Genomic DNA, 23,306 nt, shown 5'->3' with positions numbered 1-23,306 from the left:
AGTGTTCAAAAGTGTCAAAACAGTGTCCATCAACTAGGCAAACACGGATCTAATAATACATGGATAACAGGCAAATACATAATAATTTTTGAAGCCAATATAGTTAGTTTCACTCTGTTCGTCGTCCGTCCGTCCCTCTGTCCGTGTGTCTGTTTACAAAACTTCTACACCCCTGATGATAGAAAGCTGAAATTTCATATGTACATAGATCTTTACTAGAAACTTATTTCCATAGAAAAAATTTTTTTACCTATCTCACCCCCTCTGAAAATTGTCCAAAACCCTAAAAACGCCATTTTCAACTATTTATTGTAGTAGAATCATATGAACTTTTCAAATTTTGCAAACGCAGAAAAGCAATAGCTTGCTTCTCCTATTGCGACATACTATAGTTGAACTTTGAAAAAACAAAATGGCCGTCAAATTTACCGTTATCTAAAATCCGTTTTTTCCAAATTTTTGATGTCGTTTTTCGTGTAGATCCCATTTCACACAAGCCTGAAATTTTATCAGATTTTAGATGCTAATAAATAGTTCATTTCGTTAGAAGAAAATTTTTCCCCATCTCCACCCCCTCTCAAGTTATCGCTACTCGAAATTTGTAGAATTTGAATATTTGGCACCTTATATTTTCGAAACTGCAAGCTTTTTAAAATTTTTATAAACACAAAAAGCTAACGGTAAACTCCAAGACATTAAAAAATATAATTATTTTTTTTTTTTACTCACACAATTAACCCTTAAAATAGATTATGTTAACCCCTCTTTAAATTTATTTTTGCTTTATTTTAAAGACAACATAAATCGTTTATCCTAAATATATGCAATCCTAGAAACAGTTTCGTATATGCATGAAAGTAATTTTAATAGTGTACCTAAATACTTAGAATGTTTTTAAAAGAAATATTTTCATTTGTTGAAGGGAAAAGTGCTATAATAAAAATCATTGGTTTGACCCAATTTTATTGTTTTTATTTTTTAACACAAAAAAAATGTTGCCAGAAATGGTTTGAAAATATCGTTAGGAAGCAGGGCTGTCGTTTGGATGGGGGGGCAGAAATATTCAAAAAAAGGAGTAATTTTCAAAAAATAGCTAATTTCTATATTTCAAAGAAAAAAATTTATTATCGTACGAATAAAATAAAATCGGAGAAACAAAACAAAAACTTTAATCAAAAATTATAAACGAGTTCATAAATAAATTTGAATTAAAAAGTGTCATAATAAAAACTTAAACTTCAAATAATATTTTTTACATGAAACTTCATGTTCTCTAGTTAAGATGATCAGATCCCTTAAAATATTAAAAAAAACCTCATAAAAAAGTTTATGACGTTTTTTTCTAGTCATATATTAACTGCCTTATTCATTCCCTTATATGCAGATTAAAATTGTGTTGAAAAAGCGTACTTCAAATAAAAAAAATGTGTATTTCAAATTTTCTTACTGTAAGTTTAAATAAGATTCCAGTTTGGTTCCTAGCTTTTCGCACCAATATTTTTAAATAATTATTTACAACATAAAATACAATTCCATATAACACAACGCACTTTTACGTCAAATTGACAATGTCAAATTTTATGTTTTAGCAAATTTTAGCATTGCCATAGCGTCTTGTTTTCAATGCAACCACACAGTAGAATATTTCAAGTCATTATTTAAATTTTTGTTATCGTGAAAGTAAAAAATATTTAAATTTAGATTTTTTTTATGAATATTAGTATATTACGAAGAAAAATTTTCTGAAAAAATTAATTATTATTTTGTGGTAAAATCATGGTAGTTAGCTTTGGTAAAGCCATTTTTTAAAAATATTAAAAATATTAATTTCATCAATAAGAAATATATTTACATATATGTATATATATTTCGAATTGTGACATTTTTTGCAGTTCAAGTATTTTGCTTTATTTGAAGTTGTTCATTGTTGAACTTATATTTAATTTTTCTCTTTAAAACTTTACCTGTAAAAAACTAATTAAGAATACTAATAGTATTCTTAATTAGTAGACTTAATAGTAACTACCTCTTTGTTCTGTTTGCTAAATAGGAGATAATCGCAACAGTAATTCGTTTAAAGGACTTAATTTTAAGCACTTTGTGACATATAATATTTTCAAGACGACTGTTCCCTGATGTTATATGCATCATATATATGTATGTATATCTATCAGGCAACCAAATTCAAAGAGTAAGTCAATTACTCTTTGAATTACAGCGAAACATTTTTAATTTACAAATTAAAAAACACATAAAACTACCTTACTTAATTGTATTTATTCTAGCTAGAAATAAAATAATTATAATATTTTGAGGATGGATTTTGAAAACCTAATAAAATGAGAATACTTAAAAATTGAACAAAAAAAACATGCACCTTTCAAGTTGAAAATATCGGAAAAACGAAAAAAGATACATTGGCATTATTTTTGTAAATTTTACGAGCTTAAATTGGAGATATCTAATCAAGTGAAAACTTATAGAATAAAAAGCCTGTAACTTCGACGCATTTCACCTCAATTATTAGTTTCTTTATAAAGTTTATTTTCCTATTATTTTTCTGTGTTTTTTTTCTGTAAACCAAAAATCATTAAAGATGTTAACATTTTTTTTTTGAATCATCTTATTTCAGGAATAAAAATCATGAAATAAAATTTATTTTTACGTATCCATCTTTTATTAAACTTTGTATTTAATAGGGAATCGGGCGTACAATGTACAAGTCATGTGAGTTTGCAATTACACCGAGGAACTTACTGTTTATTTGAAGCAGCTGAAACAGTAAGGCAAAATTCCGTTTATAAGATAAATTAAGTTATGATTATGCATCGAAAAATAAGACACACTTTAAAAAATGTTTATACATAAATATTCAAATTTTAATTACTGTATTTGTTGATTTGGAGTAGTTGTTGAATTTTTGATATATCCTCTACGATATTTGAAATACAAATATAAAACTACACCCAAAATTTAAGTGAAGAGTAGCAGAATAACAAAACTGAAAATTTTTTTTTGACAAAAAAAATGAAAAAGCTTAAATATACATAGCTCACGAAACACCCTTTGGAGAATTATTTGTTTTTTGTGATACACTCTACATATATTATAGATGAAATTCGCAACATAATAGCAAAATTCAATATTTGCCCATAATATTATTTATTTAACAGATTGTTCAAATAGTGTGTTTCATAGAAATTTTTAATTTTAAAATAGGTTAAAGCTTTATAATTTAATAACTTTTTTCTATTTCGCACATTGGTTTTTGCAAACTCATGTTACTTTTTTAGGACAACAATAAAAATTCAATTTAAAAATAATTAAACAAATACAACTTTCCCCTTTAAATATTGTATACCGCATTTATATTCAACTCAGTTTAGTTAAAAATGTTGTTTCGTATATTCCTTATAATTTTCACTGTTATATTGGCATTTTTCTTAAATGTTAAAGCTCAAGAATCTACCAATTCTTCAATAGCTTTGGAGCCTCGTATAGTTGGTGGTGTACCACAAAAAATTAAAGACCGAAGATTCCAAGTTGCTGTTGTTGTACCAGATTTTATTTGTGGCGGTACAATCCTTAATATGGTACTGTTATACACACAATTAGTTTATTACTCTTTTAACTACAGTTTCTGTTACAATTTTCATTATTATTATATCTTTAGAAATGGATTTTGACAGCAGTTCAATGTATTCTTGATGCAACTTATGACAAAACATATGTACGTGCTGGTTCTAATAATTGGAATTATGGTGGCGTTGTGAAATGGGCAAGAAGGATTATTCCTCATCCTGATTATTTTCAGAAGACACGTGACAGTGATATTGCTTTGATACTTTTACGGGATCCTCTTCCAGAAAGTAACTATATAAGTGGTATTGCACTGGCTGACCATCTGCCAGCTGAAGGTACAAGATTGAAAATGTCAGGCTATGGTACGATTTATCAAGGAGCTGATCGAGCGCCTTATTTACTAAGTGTTTATGTGAATATGCTTTCAAAATTAACATGTGAAGATCATTATAGAGGTACAGGTTATGTAATAACAGATACCATGTTTTGTGCTAAAGGGCCTAATGGTGGAAAAGCTTTTTGTTATGGCGATATAGGTGGTCCGTTAACTTACAATGGGCGTTTGCTAGGAGTTATTTCATGGAGTATTGGTTGCGGTAAGACATATCTTCCAACTAGTTTGGATATATACACATATTAGAAGTTCTGTATTCATTTATAAATAAAATATTTTTATTTATGCAGTCGGTGATACATATCCTAATGTTTTCACCAGTGTGCCAATGTTTAAAGGATGGATTGATGATATGATGAGAAAATATTCTTAAGTAATATATTAGATACGTTACGATATATAGGTGTACATTATGGTGAATACATAGGTAAATATTATTTAAATTTCCAATAAATGGTTATGAAGCATATGGACAATTTTCTCTATGGACACCTATAAATCTAATCATAGGTTATTAGCAAAATTTTGTAGCGGTTATAAAATTATAAAGTTTATAAAATAATTAAAAATAATAAAAATTTATTTTTTTTTTAAATTTGTATACATATTATGTATATACGTTGGGTAATAGGTTCACATTATTAAATTTTAAAATAATGAGCATTAATAAACCAGATATAAAATAAAAAACAAGTTCAAAAACTGTTTTTTACACTCATAGGTGATGGTTTAAATGTGATTCTTTAAAACAATATGCCATCATATCAATTATGTAATACTCGTATGTGTCTAACGAAATATGTGCTTAAAATTGAATATTCTTCGTATCAGCAAAATGCAAATCTAACGTCAAGTTGACTAATCATCTAATTTTATAATTTTATAAAAAATCTAATCTTTTATTAATTTAATTACATCTAATTTTATAATAAAAATAATATGAAAATTTTTCTACCCTTTAAGGATGTTTTCTATTTTTTATTGCCTGCTGTATCTAATAGCTTATTTAGAGATTTGGAGAGACCTATTTAAGAGAAGAAGTTTAAGAGAATTTCTTTTTTATAGATTGCATAAAATTTTATCTTTGAAAATCCTTTTTCGTTTCAAATGAAATCATTAAAAGACTAAGAATTGAATTTTCGTTATGTAAATTCATATTGTTTTATTTCGATGGCGTCTAGATATATACATATGTATTATGTTTTGTGGTATGATGCAGGTAATTACTTCAATCCGATAAAAATTTATAGTATATCACACTCTTTACCACTGAAAATCGTTATTGGACTTTTTAACGAAGTTTATTGAAAACATACACACATACATTATGTGATAAAACCCAATTAGAAAAAGCCAGTTGCTTGCGGTTTCTTCATTTTTATGAAAAGACTTGAAGTAAAGCAGTGTATACAGAAATTTGCAATTATTTTTTTTTTTTATGAAGACGTTGAGTTTCGTAACTGTAAAAAATATAAAAAATACTTACGTTGAGCTTCATCGTGTAACCCATTAGCAAATCTATAAGACTTCGTAAAATCCGTGCTCATCTATACATATATAAAATTTTTTTCTCCGTAGAAATTAAATTTATCTCTGCGATACTTAGTTATTCTTATGTTCAGTAATGATTCAACGCATATAAGTTTTCTTATGTTCACCATTTTGGACATTTTAGATTTACTCACCGGTAATACATTGAGATTCAACGTGTTAAAATATGAATATATATATAGGTATGTATGTACATTATAGTAATTCATTTAATGAAGAAAGAAATGTTAAAACTTAGACAAGGTAAGTCGTTGACTGGCAAAATATAAAATATTACATCCATATACCCGCAGGGCTCATTATAGTCAATAAATGAGTAATGATTTGAAATGAACATGAACTTAAATTTCAAAAGGAAAAATACAAAATTTATCTCTCTATGCATTTGTTCTAGCACCAATACAATGTGCATTACATATTACTTACAATTCACATTTTTAGTATGAATATAGTAATGTTCTGTAAAAATAAATTCATATTGAAATGAAACTAAACATACAGATGTCATATACACATTAGGTTCTATATAAACTTAACATATTAACTAACATAATATGTTGCAATATCGCCTAAGCATTATGTTGATTTACATCAAAAAAATATCAACCACAAATGATTGTCTAGACGAAAATGCCTTTTAAATACTTATTATAAAATTTTAGACGAGGACGGGTACGCTTTTAGTTAAGAAAAGTATAAATTTAGCTTTTATCAGAAGCTCACTTGCCCGAAATTGCCCGAAAAGTCCGTCAGTTAGTTTTAGTAGCAAACAGAACTCAAATTTTTAATTTCAAGGGATTTTCTCAATTAGTTCCATGGATATGATAACAAATGAAATTTCGGCTCCGGTTTGGTATCTGAGCCCTGACATTCCTGAAAAAATTTATTCATGTTGTTAACGCCCTAGATATAAACATTCAATTTCACCGAAACCCGTCTGATCGCACGGCAACTCAAAAACGAGTAACGCAATCGACACGAAAATTTCACAAGTTGTTTCTTTTCTGCCAAGGATGGCTTCTATTGTAATTGGGCCAATTCGGACCACAGGTTCAAAAAGGTTTTTTTTAAATATTTCGAAAACTAATAAAGATATTGATATCAAAATTTGTAAAAATGTAAAAATGCAAATGTTAAACTTTACATATGTTTTGAAAAGTTTAATTGAATGGCTGCACTGGTTCTGATAGCTGCCAAAAGCTAATTTTAGATATTTCAAAAACAAATTTTTAGACTCAGATTGAGGGTTGAAAATAAGAGCTAAATTCCGTTACAAAAACAAAATTGTAAATAAAAATCATTTCTAAAATTTAATTGTAAAAACTCAAGTCACAATCATATTCGTACAATTATGTAAAGGCGTCAAAATTCTGGCACTTGTAGCAATTATTATTAATTTCTTTTAATTGTGGTCAGTAATTTAAAGTGAATAGATGTTTAATAAAAAAAATAAATATTAAAGAAATACTAAATTTAAATAAAAAAATTTTATGTAATTAAAACTATGGGCAGAAAATCGAAAGAGACGTCTGTAGAACTTCGAAAGTTAATCATCACTTAATATAAAAAGGATGAATCCTTTTCACAGATTAGCGATTTTGTGAAAAGAGGTTGTTCTATTATTCAATATATCATAAAACGGTATACAAACGAAAATAGAGTATTAAACAAGCCACGAAATTTAAATAAAAAAATATTAAATGACCACGATAAACGTTTTACTCTTCGTAAAATTAAAAAAAACCCAAGAATGCTGGTTGAAATGGTCAAAACTCAAGTTTCAAAACAAGTAAGTGCTGAAACAATTCGCAGAACCTTCAGAAATTATGAGTACCTTGCTAGAGCTTATTAACAAAAAAAATAGAATCATGCGCTTAAAATTTGTTCAAAAATATAAAAATCAAGATTTTGAATTCGGGAAACTTGTAATTTTTACCGACCAAAGTAAATTTAATGTCTTCGGTTCAGATAGTAAACAAATGGTTTGGAAAAAGAGAAATTCGGAGCTCTCACCAATATATTCGCAAGCAACTGTAACACATGATGTAGGATCGGTGATAGTGTGGGGTTTTTTTTCAGCAGGGGTGGGAAATTTGGTTTTCTATTTTACCAACACAATGACCCCAAGTATACTGCCTATAGAACTAAATCGTTGCTACTTTATAATTGCCTTAAATTACTGCAAACACCTCCCCAATCGCCGGATATTAATCCAATTGAAAATTTATGGATTGAGTTAGAAAAACGAGTTTGAAAATTCCAAATTAGTAGCGTTAATACCCTAAGAATGAAGTTACTTGAAGATTGGATTCAAATAACTTCTGAAATCACAAAAAATTGATTCAATCAATGCCAAATTGATTGAAAGATATAATTCGAAATAAGGGGTATTTAGCGAACTACTAAATTATTTGTAAATTACGTTTGCGTATGCAATAATAAATATAGTTATTTCAATACTGTACGAATATGACTGTGACTACAATATTTTTTATGAAGTTTTTACACTTATTATTTTCTTAAAATTTTTTTTGTATAATGGAATTTTGTTGTTATTTTTGTTAACTAGAATAAAAAGGGAAAATAGACTTGTTTAATAGGATTAAAAATTTCGTATCACATTTTTTATTTTAAGTTTTGTCAAAATTTGCAATTTGCAAATTTCAATACAATAGAAAAAACCAACATTTAGCAATTATTTATTTAATAAAATAAATAATTTTAATTTGTGAAAACTTACCTAAAGTTTCTGGCCTGTGTTTTTTTTAAGATAGGACTGTTCAGGGGGCTTACACTCCCTGAAAAGTCAGAAATAAGAACAAAGATGCTCCTTTCCCATTAGTATTTCTAATTTCATTGAATATACTTGTAGTGCAATCTATCTCCTACTTTCCATAAAAGTTTTATAGTTTGGCCTTAGGAAATGAGAACTCTGATATTTTTGAGAATTCTTTATTTTAGTAAAATAAGTCAAAATTTAAAATGAGATTACTATAATAGATTCAAATAGAAATAAAAATATTAATACTTAAATGTATAAAGTTCAATTAGAACTAAATTTTTGTTTTGAAATTAAATATTTTAGTTTTTAAACAGATTTTTAAACAAAGGGAAACATTTTTTAAAATAAATAATTATACACAGTAGGAAATCTGAGAGAATAATATATTTGTATATATGTATTACATATTGTTTGAGTTCCATTTTGATATTCAAGTTCCAACTGGTGAGTAACTTAAACTGAAAACAACTACTCTATTTCGAACAAATTCGTAGATGATTTGTGCTTATATTCTGGTAATTGTGTTGTATGTAAATATCGAATGAAGTGATACAAGCACGTCCCATTCTGCTAATCAATAATAATAATAATAAACAATTATTTAAAAGGTTTTTCGTGGTATTCAAAAAATACTATTAACAAGTTGCTTTAAAATTTCTTAGGTTTTTTATCACGTCAGTGATTGTACTGTAAAATATTTCGGTCCCAAATAAAACACGAATGTAATGGTATCTGTATTTCTCTAAGTAACAAAAATTTTTCAAAAACTCTACAGTTTTCAAAGCAGAACCTTATTTTTATATGTATTTAAAATTCAAAAAATTTTACTTTTTAATTTTAAAGTTTTTCCTAAATTAATTTTTATATCAACAAAACACTTTACGCATCACAAAACAAAAAATATTCCAGAAGCACCTAAAAATGGAAACTCAGTTGTTTTTCAATTTTGGGCAGAAATTTTTTCCTGTACTGCATGTCTAGACTTAGTAGGTCTATTCCGCTAAAACTTTAAATGTAAAATATTTTTGAAATTGCGAACTAAAAATTTAATTTGAAATTTTTTAAAACAAAGCATTATTTTTCAATTTTTTTTTTCAAATATTTATATTTTTATTAAGAATCGTAAATTTTCTTTATAATATTTTTAAATATATACATATGTATATATGTGTACCATAATATATAGGTACATATATGTATGCTATTTTTAACTACACACACATATGTATGTGTATTATTATATTGCATGACAGTTTTCATATTATATAATATATACTTATGTATTATATTTATTATATATGCACATACATTATATTATAAGTTTTCATTGCTCATACATGTGTTATTTTTTAAAAATTATTAAATTCTTAATTTAATTATTATATTTTTTAATAATAATTTTTTAATAATGTAATATAATTTAATATAATAATCAATAATTAATAATTATTTGCTTTAACAATTTTTTGTTTTAATATACATACACATATTAATTTTTTCTGTTATACTTTCGTATAAGCGTCTTTTTTCTGAAATAATAAATACTTTGTATTATATTTTATTAATATTACTTTTCATAAAAAATAAAACATTACAATTTTAAAATTAAAAAACAAATAACAGACATAAGAAGTTAGGATGAATGTGTGTTGCTACCCTTAAAATACAATTATTGAGTGTTCTTTCATGTAAAATACTTACATATGTACATAACAATTTAAAATCGATTTCACAGATTAATTTTTAACATTTATTTAATAAAATGATAATTTTGTAATTATAATATTATACAAACTTTTTTGTAATTAAGAGCATAAAGTTAAATGGTCACTGATACTAAAGATGTAACACAATTAAGGCTGTCAAATTCTATTAACTTTATAATTATTTGTTTGATATTTAAAAAATTTAAACTTAAAAATAGAACACATAAAATAATTAACTAGTCAAAATACTTCAATTGATTTGTACTCAATAAGAACAAATGTATAAATATTTATTATTTTAATTAAAGAATTTTTGTTAAACAAATAATAAAAAAAATATGTAGTTTACATTATTGCTATTGAACGAATGACGTAAAAAAATTAGTTCAAAATAATAATTATTTAAATATTTCCTAATTCTAAATTATTTAAAAATTATTTTGATTACCTTAAATGTTGAAAAACATTGTGAAATTCATGGATGGCATAATCCATGGCTTTAAAATTACAGTGATACTTAAATGGTACGAAATGAATGCTTTTAAATTATAATTTATGAATTATGTATTAATATAGTATTACTTAAAATTTAAAATCAGGGAATTAATTAATCTAATAGCTGAATTTATTGTGCTTAATCGAAATATCCAATACTACACACAAAAAGAATTAATGTGTTAATATAACATACATAAGTACATGAAAATTATAACAATAAAATATTATAACTTTAGAGTTACGCTTAATTTGCTTGATTAACTGTATTAATTCAGAAACGATTCGTGTCGATTTTATCAATACGAAAAATTAATAATTGTAACAAATAATTGTAATGTAAACTCTCATATAAAATTTTAGCAGTCTTATATTAGGTCAATATAAGATCCATTTTAAAGTATTTTTCACAAGAGTTCTGGTTTATAAAACAGAAATAAAGTATTTATATTGGAATTGATATCCCCTTGCTTATATTGTTTCCTCTACTAGATACACAAATTTTTTCAGCTCTTTCCAATATTTATACATAATACATTTCATTTTTATAATTTTTCCAAAGAAATTAAAACTTAAAATGCCCTTCATGAAATATATTAACTCTGGATACCAAAATGTGACCCGTAGCTTACAAATTTGTTTTTACTACAATTGTCAATTAATCAAATTCTTGTATGTTAAGAGTATACCAACCAAAATAACAAATATGTATGTACTTTGTAAAAGTATAGACTTTTTATTCTTTTTTTTAATTTATTTCGAATTTCTTTTATTTCTCTTTATTTTTTGTATATTTTATTATTTAAAAATTTTATTTTATTATATAAAAAAAATTTTATATAATGACTTAAGGTTTCCAAAAATAATATAAAATTGAAAAAAATATCAAAATTCATTAATATATAATTGTAAGTAAAACATTTAATAAAATAATAAAAAATGTAAATAAAACTCGGACTTTTTGTTTAAAATTCAGAGTTTATGTATAATTTTTAATAAACAATAAAAATAAGCAATGCTATAAGTGTGTAATTAAAATATTATATAAACATATTATATAACATTTATTCCCACAGTATAGAAATTAAAAAATTACAATAAAATTGTTTATGTAAAGGTATGAAACATTATTTATTTTATTTATTATGATTGAGTTTGGTTATTTGATTTGGTTCGAAAGTATTATTATATTCATTAGGTATGTATTTTTTTTTTATTTTTAATTACTTATTCCAAATATTCAAATAAAATTAATAATATATATATAACTACTAAAATTTCGGTGTATAATACATCAACAATTTAATGGAATAATATTAAATCGGCATTAATTTTAAGTTTATCTTTACATTTTTTATTATTATTCCAATTATTAATATTTACAAAATAATACCTTTTTTATATATTAATTAAATGCTAATTCAGTTATTTACTTGTGATAATATTTATATATAAATTTTTTATACATAAAATTTTCATTTCATTTTTTTTATATTTTATTTATTTTTTTATAGAGTTTTAGAAGTGCAACATTTAGAATTTTAACAATATATAAAATTTATATAATATTTACATATATGCATATATATATATATATATATATATATATATACTTGAATGTAATTTTATGAATATACATTTTTATGAGTATAAATTTTTAGAAAGTTTTTATAAAATTACGAAAAAAAAAAATTATAATTGAATGAACAAAAATGAAGCATTTATACACTAGAGCTGGCAACCTTTTAAAAAATCCGGTTGTTTGATTAACTTTTCTCAAGACTTTCAAATGTTATTATTTTTTCAATCAAATGTCAAAATTTCAAAAGGTAAATATGAAATTCTTATAACTTCTAGTGTTTATTATTTTTATTGCAACGACATAGAGTAGATTAAAATAGTTTTAATGGTTGATTAATGTAACATGAAAAATTGTTTTCACGCATTAATCATAAAATTAACTCTAGTTTCTACATAGGTATTTCTATAAATCTATGGGTTTTTGAAACACGATTCAAATTTAATTATCTGACCAATGTTGTAATAAATATGGCACTGGTTTTGGATTCAAACTTGCGGTTAGGTCAGTTTAAAAATTATATTTACTATTATATAATTAATATACTTAATTAATAATAATTACTAAACTCATTATTGATTTAGGCTAATATACAATACAATGAGGTAAAAAAAATTAATATAAAAAACCAATTACCAATATTTCCATAATATTCGATTTTATATACCAGTAAAAATAAAACAACAAATATCGAAATATAAATATTGTGAGCCTAAGAATGAAATTGTTGTAGACCGTTCAAATATCAATATTATAATAAATAAAAGAAATTGTTGTATATATACCTACTATTTATTCATCTACTAAAAAAACCAAATAAATATGTAAGTACGAGTATAATACATAATTTAAAATAAATACTTGAGCCGAAATAAGATTGAAAGGAAGCTTTTAAAAGTACAAAATCAAAACGGACAAATTCACCAAAAAATTTAATTCAATAATTTCAAGGTAAGTGTTTGCGTAAAACTATATTTACATATAGTTTCATGGTTCATTTTAATCTACTCTATGAATTCTATTATAAACAAAGTATACAAAATGGTATGAATCCTATTCGGTAATCGCTGATTAAGTATTATATTTTTCCCAACTGCCAAATTTTGTGATTATATCTAAAGCAATAAACTTTGTGAATATTAACATATATGTAAATAAATAGAATGTGTTTTGCTTTTATCGCATGTATAAATATTTAAAAAAATTCGAAACCACCGAATTGAATGTGTAGTTATTTTGTTAGCAGTTTCACTTTATTATGTTGATATAATTATTTTTATTTTCTTTTTTGTGTTTCTCTATTTTAGATATTTAAAATTTAATTATTGATTGATATTTTTATATTAAAACCTGTTCTAAAAAATATGTTTTATTATATAACTTCCCTCAATAGAAAAGGTGGGAATAGGTGACATATTTTGTTTATTTTAGTTTTTTGTTTTTTTTTTTTTTGTATTTAATAATACATATTTTTTTAAGGCAAAGATAAATTTTATTTTCATTATTATTTTTCATTTTCATAATATAAATAGAAATAAATATAACAATTTTTTATAATAGACGTGAGCTTGTTTAAATAAATAATAAATTATTTTGGATTTGAAATGATTAATTAAAAAAAAAATAAAAATCTTTGAATTCTTTACTTGGTACACTAAAGAAAAAATAGTTAATCAATGATGCACTAATTTTTTAAACTAGTTAAGTCTTAAGAAACAACGATGCAACTACAATATATCAAATGCGTGCAGTTGAAGTTAGTCACGATTCCCAACGCGATATGATATACGTATCATAAATTCCAATATTCGCTGCAAATGCAACCGAATATTATTTTAGTTTTTCTTTTACATTTCTTTAAAGGTAAATGCATATAAGTGATTTGTACATGTGACAAAATGAATGACGAAGAAAATATTTTAATATTAAAAAATGTGGAAAATGCTTAATTGCAAAATATTGTTATTTAAAAAATGAAGCGAATGATGTTATTGACTTAATCGTCAAATCATTAAAATACTGTGAAAGCGCGATTTATTGACGAAAACTTGATTGTTCAAAACGCATCTTTCATATGTGAAAGAAAATATGATCATCGTGTTTAAAATTTATGGAGTTAATTATTAACGTATAATATTTTACTAATGAAAATTTTAGAAACAATATTGTATAAAACATTTGATGTTGTAATTTGTAGGAATTATTACGAAAATTTGAATTTACAATTTAAATAGAGTTCATTTTCTTAACAATATTAAGATTTTTATTGAGAAAAAAAATTTTTGAATCGTTTCAACTTTATATTGCTTTTAATAATGATATTTTAAATATTTATGTTAATAAAATTTGCATTTTTAAAATACCAGTTCAATAATAAATAATTCATAATTTTTCATAGCTCATTTTCCAAGCTCATTTTTTAAAATTAAAAAATATTAGAGTTTCTTCTTTTCAAAATATATTTAAGCAAAAATGCAATTTTATATTATTTCAAAATTAAGTTTCATTTCGTTGTAATTTTTTATAATTTTTATAAAAATTACATGATCCTTTTAGTAGTATGTTTCACTTCATTTTTTTTGCTGTTTATATAAAACCGCTTTAAGAGTCTTTTGTTTTTCAAATGAAAATGTTTCGAAAGCAATATTGCCTTGATATTTATAGAGTCTTTAATTTTTTTATACATGTTTTTCATATTTAATTTAAATTAAATATTAAATTCAATAGCGAACATAAATTAATTGCTTATATAAAATTTTAAGGTACATACTTTCTTTATGTTATCGCGTTTTTGTTTTTATTAAGGTACTATTATTTTATTCGTTTTAAAATATTTTTGGGTTTAATGAAATTTAGATTTAAGGTACAATTTTTATGATTTTAGATATGCGTTTAATTTTATTTTGTTTTTTTTTTTTGTGTTTTATTAATAATTTTTTATAAATATCTATTAATTTATTGTTTTACATTTTTAGTTTTAAACTACACATTTTTAACATGTTTTTTCGAAATATTTGAGTGAGTTTGAAGATATTACGGCAATAAGAATAATTTATGCTATGAATACATTAAGATTATAAATGCAAAAGTAATGAATTTTATAAAAATTAGCTGCCTTTAAGAAGACGAAATGTGAAAAATAAAACTTTTAGTATGAAAAAATGTTAAATTTTAAATTTATTTTGGCAATATTATAATTTTTTTTATAGATTTATATTTATTTTAAGTGTTATTTATACTATGAAAATTATGCTACATTTCGAATTCAATAAAGAAAATAAGCATATATGTTTATAAAGGACCTTATAATAGCTTTTAATTAATTGTGGGTTTTCATTTTACATCCATATTCATTATATATTACTTTCTCATTACCATTTGTAACAAAGGTAACAAACTATGTACATATATCCTTTTTACATTATATGAATTCATATGTATTAAAATAATTACACTTACAAAAATTTGAGTAAAAAATTAAATTAAATATGTACGAGTACGAATAAAATTTTTTTTTATTTCAGTAAAAATTAACAATTTTAAAAAAATAACTTTAATAACTTTTTTAACGGGATATAAACGGGATATTATTAATTAGGATAAGAAGTTAATTAATTCGAAAGTGACCTAAATAAATTGTTATTCGCTGCTAAACCTCTTTAAGAATAAATATGTTATGTAATAATTCTAATTTTTCGGGTGAAAATAATATTGCAACAATTCTTTAGTATTAAGTTTTGTCTAAATTTAGTATTATGAACATAATACTTTACTTTATATAATAATATTTTCAATGTGGCAATATATTTTGAAAATACGTGATGAATATACAATGTATTTTGAGTTATTCTGATAAACAGTTCGTACTATTTAACTGCGCTACTCATAATAATTTCTTTGTATTACGATAATTTAGCAATGTTTTTGAGCAAACAGGATTAGCGGCATTTGTTTAGCGCAATTTTCGCCTTACATCGTGATATATACTTCGTTTGAAAAGATCTATTATATTGAATAATATAATAGACCTTTCAATATAACATTCAATATATTATATTGAATATTATATTGAATAAGTTATAAACATAAGTTAAACGAAAATAATATGGTAGGATCTTGAGATTTTTTATAGAAAAGAATTCGTTTCTAAATAAAAAAAAAACACTCGTATTTTCTGTTTTCGAACTTAAAACGTATTGCTTACTCTTAACAAAGAAGTTCTCCAGTAATATAAGATTTCGAAATACGAATCATTTTTATAATATACATTTAAAAATATTGAATTATGTACACGTTTTTATGTAACTTTACATGCATCGTATCACATATAGTTTTGAAAAAATTTCAAATCACTTTTTTATATTGTTTTTATTTTTGCACAATTTTTCTTTCCATTTTTTTTTTTTGTTATTTTCTGTAACGGTTTAATTTTCTTTTTATTTGATATTATTATTATTTAAGAAAATATTTAAAATAATAAGAACAAAATGTATCGCATTTTACAAGTTATAAATATATTATATGCTACCAAAATAAATAGACAAAGTTCGTGTTACAAGCATAAATAATTGTTATAAATGAAATTGTAGATAAAATATTTGATTAAATATTTATTAAACAAATTGATATATTTTTCTAGTTAGCATTATAAGTAAGTATATAAACATGGTATTAAACAGCATTTCTTCGGGTTAAGTTAATGATTTCATACAATATATTCAACACAAATATATTGTAAATTTATGAAATATATACCCTGACTTTTAATTACTCAGATTTAACGAACACTACTACATTTGACTACAATCTAGCTACAACATTCTAATATGGGCTGATTCCCACCATATCAAATGCATGCAACTCACGTTAGTTAAATTCCAATAAACGTTGACAACGCAACTATTACAGATGATTATAATTTGAAAAATCAAGCGAATAATGTGATCAACATGATTGTCAAATCTTTGATAAACTGAGAAACGGCCATATATTGTATTTATGGTCTTTGCATATAAAGTTCGTGAATTAGTGTGGCCACAATAACAAAATGACATTTTTAAATTTATTTATCCAATATTTATCCAAAATTCTGTTTTGTATAGATATTTTTTATTTTTGTATATTTACGTTACTGTGACATCAGCTGTGGTAATGTAAAAATTAAACATCGTTGCTGTCACTTTAGCTTTGACAAAGCAAAATTTAAACATGTATAAATTTTTCTAAGCTCGAAATACTCTTTATTTGTACATTTTATAATTTTATATGCATAACGAACGACATTGAACTTAAGATTTTTGTGCATATAAGATGTTGAACGCTAGACTTTAGAGTATTGTTATGTATTTACCCCAATTGAAATCAGGGATACTATCAATTTAAAAATAATATAATGAAAAGGTAATGAGAGTCTTGACTCTATTTTCACAATACTCATTTTAAAGTTGAATGTTAAAAATGATGATCTTATTGATGTACTCATCTAATAGTTAAATTTTATTATGTTATGAACCTTTATATTATATTCTTTTTGTTTAAAATCATCATATTTCTTGATTCAAGTAAATTTTTTTTGCAATTAGAAATATTATAAAACCGTGTATTTTTCGATTAAAAAAATTCACTCATAATTCAATATTTCATCTATAAAAAAAGGAAAATTAAATTAAATTTCAAAATTTCAAAATTTTAAAATTTTAAAAAAGAGCTTCTACTCAGATCATATTATGATAAAAGTTTAAAATATACATTTAATTTACTTATAATTTATTTATATTTTTACAATATTTTATTATTAACGTGACAATTTATAAAAACTTTATTTTCAGAGGATTACATGTTAATTTTATAGATAAATACAGTATGTAAGTAAGTATACATGAATTTAAAGAAAAATCATTTATAAATAAAAATTTCGTTTCTGTCACATTGTAAAGAGAGTCTTAAAAGATATGATTTATTTTAAATTATTTCCTAAAATATTTTTAAGTGTAAATGATATTTTGCAAGAGAAATAAGAATTTATTTATAAAAAAAATTATATAATCTGCACCAATTCAAATAATGTGTACCATTGGAATCTGATCCTCTAAATGTAATAGCTAGTTGCTACTTAACCGTGATGTGATGAATTGGATTTTCACATAAATAGCAATATTATGTATGTTTCTACTTTCTGAACAGAATATTATCTTTTAAATATAAAATATTTAAAATTATTTTAAAATCTGATATATAGAGAAAAAGCATAGATACGTATCACAATTAATTTTAAATTTTTATGACTTACTGAACTTAAATTAATAGTATGATCTTTTCACATATATCGGAATTTCCGAGAACTCCGTACACATTGGTAATATTTCTTGTATTGTGAATATTGTATGTAAAATTGAGGTAATTTTCAATATAACATATATAATATAATTGTAAGCAATAATAATTAGCAATGAATTTGATATGAGAAACTCATGTGTATGTATAAATGAGATATGAGATATGCATAGGATAATGATGATTATACTTATATGTATGTAAGATTTGACTGCGATTTACACCTGATATAAATTTTAAATATTATTTTTCTTTTTCAATTTTATGGTGCAGATTATGGATATAATCTAAAAGTAATTTGTTATTCAAATTTTATGTATTTATATATATTTTTTCAATTCGTATGCGCTCCACAGTGATACTAGAATGATATTTTAATAAAAATGAATATTATTAATGCTAATTATAATCTTATTTTAGAAATAGAATTTCGGCAGATACAAGTATGTTTATTTTACGATTAATAAAAATGATATAAAGAAATTGATAGATCCAATATAAGTATACAGTCAAAATGATTTATAATTAACTATCTTAAAAAATATCATAATTAATAACGATATTTTTATAATAAAATACAAATTTATTCAATAGAAAAAAGTTATAGTGTTTCATTTTTTTTGTTCAAAGTTGATATTGTTTTTTAGTTTTTTTTTTAATAAAATTTATTTTGTTAAATACAGACAAAAATGGACATTATAGACATAGATTGTTATTTGACATTGTTTTTTTTTTTTTAATATATATTTTTCATCAATATCATTTTAGTTACTAAATTTAATTTTACATTTAGGGTATAGTAGAATTTAAATTACAAATAATATAATTTTTATTTCTACATGTATATAAACGTATTTATGTATGTATGTATTTATGTATGTATAATAAATTTTGTTTTTTGTGTTTAATTTAAAATAGTTTTATTGTAAAATACAGTTAAAGTAATACATTTTATTTATTTCTTTTTTAATTTTCTAATTAATTTAAGAGAAATACGTGATGGTATATTAAAATTTTTTAAATTTACATTAACAGATTATATAATTATATATACATATATATACATATTTTATGTATAACTAATATACTGATTCAATTAATTTTTCATGTATAATTATATAATATATAAATGAAAAAAAAATTAAATGAATAAGTTTATAAATATCTATCTAAATACTATGTAGAAATTTACAGAGTTTTATTGTTTTTTTTCTTATATATATATATATATATGTATATATACATACATTACAAATATGTAATTTAAAATTGAATAAGTTAAACATGCTAAGTAAATTTCCTTTCATTGTTTGATTATAGATATTTCTGAAAATTATGAAAATTTGGAAAAATAATAAATTATATTTTTGGGAAAGCTCAACAGCTATGTTCTGGTAAAAGTACAAATATATAAAAAAAACCTCGGATTAATTAATATTAATTGCTGATGTAAACTTATTTATACTTAATACTTAATTGTATTACAAAAATATTCAAAAATTTCAATGAAAGTTTTTTTTGTGTCATCGAAGTTTTTAAGATTTTGAAATTTTTAAAGGATATGGGAATGAAAATATTTTTAAATGTTCACTATACTTTGATGGTATCAGATTTTATAAAAAAAAAAAATAAAATAATTTTACGATGTGTTGAAAGAGCTTATTCCGGTTGTTGAGTGAAAATACTCATAGCTATTTTTTTTTTTTTTTTTTTTATTGGTGTGAAAAGAAAAACTCATAGCTAGTTGTCTTTCATATTAGATCAACCCATAATGTGAAATATCGCTATTTTTTGTTAGTACATGAGTGAAGTAAAAAGCAATTTATTTTTAATATTTTCAAGCATTACTGCCGACCGTAAAACCTGTCAATTTTTGCTGATACTAAAAATGACCTACAAAAAATTGATAGCGAAAATAATAGCGATGTACGTATATATATATGAATTTATTCCCCTTAAAAATTTGATTTTTATTTCGAAACATTATTTTTTTCTTATAATATAAAAACTATTTTTTTTTTTAAAGTTAATATAAGATATAAATTGTAATAAATTGTTTATACAAATTGATATAATTATATAAGACTTTTTCAATAAAAATTGGACATATCGAAAATAATTAAAAAAATTATTTTGTTAAATAGGAATTATTAAACCTTCATTATATGATGTTGTGTATATTTCATTATAATAATGTCATGAATTATTAGCAAAAAATAAACAAAGTTGTATAAAAATATTGAATATATCTCTAAATAATAAAATGGCTGACTATTGAAACATTGTCTTATACTTAATTGATATGGCTCTTTTGTACAATTCCATTTTTGATAAAATATTGTATCTATAGTTAATTATATTGTGTAAATATAGTTAAAATATTTTGTAACTTAAATGCATAAGTTATTTTTTCTCGTATAATAATAACAAAATATTTCAAGAAAATGTTTGAATTCTACAAATATAGAAAAATAACAAAATTTTTTTAAAACTTATTTTATTAACTGTGCTGAAAATTTTACTTTAATTTTAAATAAAGATCAATGTAACTCTAAGTACTATTTAACATATTTAAAGAATATATGTGCAATAACAAAATAATAACTTAGTTTCTGTTCTTGAAAGGATTTTCATTAACTGTTTTTATATTTTATTCTGTATTGTGATAATGTATTATATATTTGTTAATTATATATAGGAATGTTAAATATTTTATTTAATTTAAATAATTTAACTATTATGAGTATGTGATTATGTTATATGCATATGTATATACAAAAAGAGGAAAAAAGTGATTATGTAGCTACATAAAAAAATCTACCACTATATAAAATATGAAGATATTTTAGACAGTTAGTTTATAACAAATTTAACATTAGCAAAAAAAGATCCATTTGCAACATTTACATTATGTAAGTATATAAAAATTAAAAAATTTCTTAATATTGCTTTTAATCCTCAAAAAATTCAAAATGCGAAATAGTGCAGTACTGGATGATCACAAGCCATCACATTTTAAACATAAACCGTTATCATTAAAATTTGTTATATAAAAGTTGTGCTTCAGTCGTATGATTATGATAATACTCGTAAGTATGTACGTACATAGTAGTGGTATATTGTACGTACATATCTTCACGTTAATCTTCATATTACTTAGTATTAATTTTACAAATTTTCATTGCTAACATAAAGAACAGTATCTTTTTATATTAAATTTACCCTGTTATAATGAAATAATATATTATATTTATTTTCCGCATTTAAAATAATTTAAATTAATAAAAAAAAATTTTCTTTACCAAATCTTTATAATCAAAACATATTCTTAATTAAAATTAATGTTTTTGAATCTGAAATCAAAACGATCTAAATTTAATAAGCGAAGTCTTATTAACTTTATTTACCTGGTGCACCCAGTACCCTCCACATATTATAATACTTAGAAAAATTTTCAATAGGTTCCTTCACGAAAAACAAATAAATTTTAAATTACTTATCTAAATTATTAAAAATGAATAACCTTTATCTCTTGAAAGTGTCACTAAAAATTATTATTCATTTTTTTTGTAAGTTATGTTAATGTTAAAACAGCATAATGTTGACCTTAATAAAAATAGATAAGTTTTTTGTAAAACTAGCCTCCAGGTTTAAATTCTATAAATTAAGTATGTATTTTATTTATCGAGCTTAAAATTTTTATAACAAATTTTAATATTTTAAGTGATGGTAAAAATATTTAAAAAAAATCACAATAACTAAATGTATAATATTTAATAAATGCGCTATGCACATGTATAACAATAAATTCTTGCAGAATACCTTTACAAAATTTCGGTGCATAATGTTCTACAAAATAAAGAAGTAGATATGGAAACCGTTTCTATCGGTAAGTATTTTATATTAATTACAAATAGAAAAAACTATTGTGGTGTTATTGCATGCGTCGCGGTATATAGAAAAAATCTTGGGTTTTCTATCAGAACATTATATCTAGATTTTTGATAAAAAAAAATTATGAATGCAGTATTACTTAAAATTTTAAGCGCTTTCTAACGCAAGAAAAAAAAAGTTAATTTATTTAGCAGTTTTAAGAAATTTCCTTGCAGAACATTATAACTAACGAATTGTTTCAAAAATTTTTCTAACAAAATTAGATATCAACCGTTTTTCACTTCTCGAGATCTTAAAATTTTCTAATAAGGTATTATTGACATATGTACATATCTAATGTTATACACTTTCGAAATGAAAATATATTCTAGTTTTTTACGGTTTCGTCTCAAGTTGAAAATGAAATTGAGCTTCATCACACATTCATTTTTACATCTCATATTTAAATTTTCATGTTGGTTATTTTCGTATAAGTAAACACACATTTAAAAACATTGAAAACTAGATAGTAGAACTTATTAAGTTCTGATTGATACTAATTGCAATTGGAAAAAGTTATATTATCTTATTTAAGATAGCAAAATATGTTAAAATTTTAATACTATGTTACATTTAGCAGGAACATTTTAAAAGGCTAACTTTTTAAGCCATCTTCAGTAAACTTTCACTAGTTAATCTTTTAATAAAACAAATATAACAGAAAAAAAATTTCAATTGTGTTTTATTCTATTCTAACAGAAAACCCTAGAAATAAAGAAATCAATCAACATTGCATTACAGTGGTGGTAGATCTGCATTTAGATACTCCCCCAACAATTCAAAACAAAACCTTTAAACATTCTTATGTGCTTTGAAAAGTGTTAATACAAATTTTGCTGTTTGGAATATTTTATAATGTGATGGATGGCGATATTAACGCATTTCCGAATTATAATATTTTAGTGGAATCTTCAAATTTTTATGTAGCGGGATTATTTTGTTTTTCATTTT

General features: G+C 23.1%; 1 protein-coding gene across 1 annotated transcript; it reads left to right on the top strand.

The window, feature by feature from the left end:
* Nucleotides 1-3,392: 3,392 nt before the first annotated feature.
* Nucleotides 3,393-4,349, top strand: LOC129618888 (trypsin alpha-3-like). Its single transcript, XM_055533917.1, has 3 exons — nt 3,393-3,593; nt 3,674-4,178; nt 4,267-4,349. The coding sequence occupies exons 1-3, from the start codon at nt 3,393-3,395 to the stop codon at nt 4,347-4,349; spliced, it is 789 nt and encodes a 262-aa protein (XP_055389892.1).
* Nucleotides 4,350-23,306: the final 18,957 nt, after the last annotated feature.

Source organism: Condylostylus longicornis, unplaced genomic scaffold (assembly GCF_029603195.1).
Source record: "Condylostylus longicornis isolate FDR11 unplaced genomic scaffold, ASM2960319v2 ptg000001l, whole genome shotgun sequence".
Lineage (NCBI taxonomy): Eukaryota > Metazoa > Arthropoda > Insecta > Diptera > Dolichopodidae > Condylostylus > Condylostylus longicornis.
This window is presented reverse-complemented; position numbering and strand designations above follow the sequence as displayed.

What these genes read in the sequence shown, in the direction of transcription:
- LOC129618888 (XM_055533917.1), top strand. Translation starts at nt 3,393, where the DNA reads ATGTTGTTTCGTATATTCCTTATAATTTTCACTGTTATATTGGCATTT. An exon ending in GCGGTACAATCCTTAATATG is followed by an intron (nt 3,594 to 3,673) that starts GTACTGTTATAC and finishes TTATATCTTTAG; the next exon opens with AAATGGATTTTGACAGCAGT. An exon ending in TTCATGGAGTATTGGTTGCG is followed by an intron (nt 4,179 to 4,266) that starts GTAAGACATATC and finishes TTATTTATGCAG; the next exon opens with TCGGTGATACATATCCTAAT.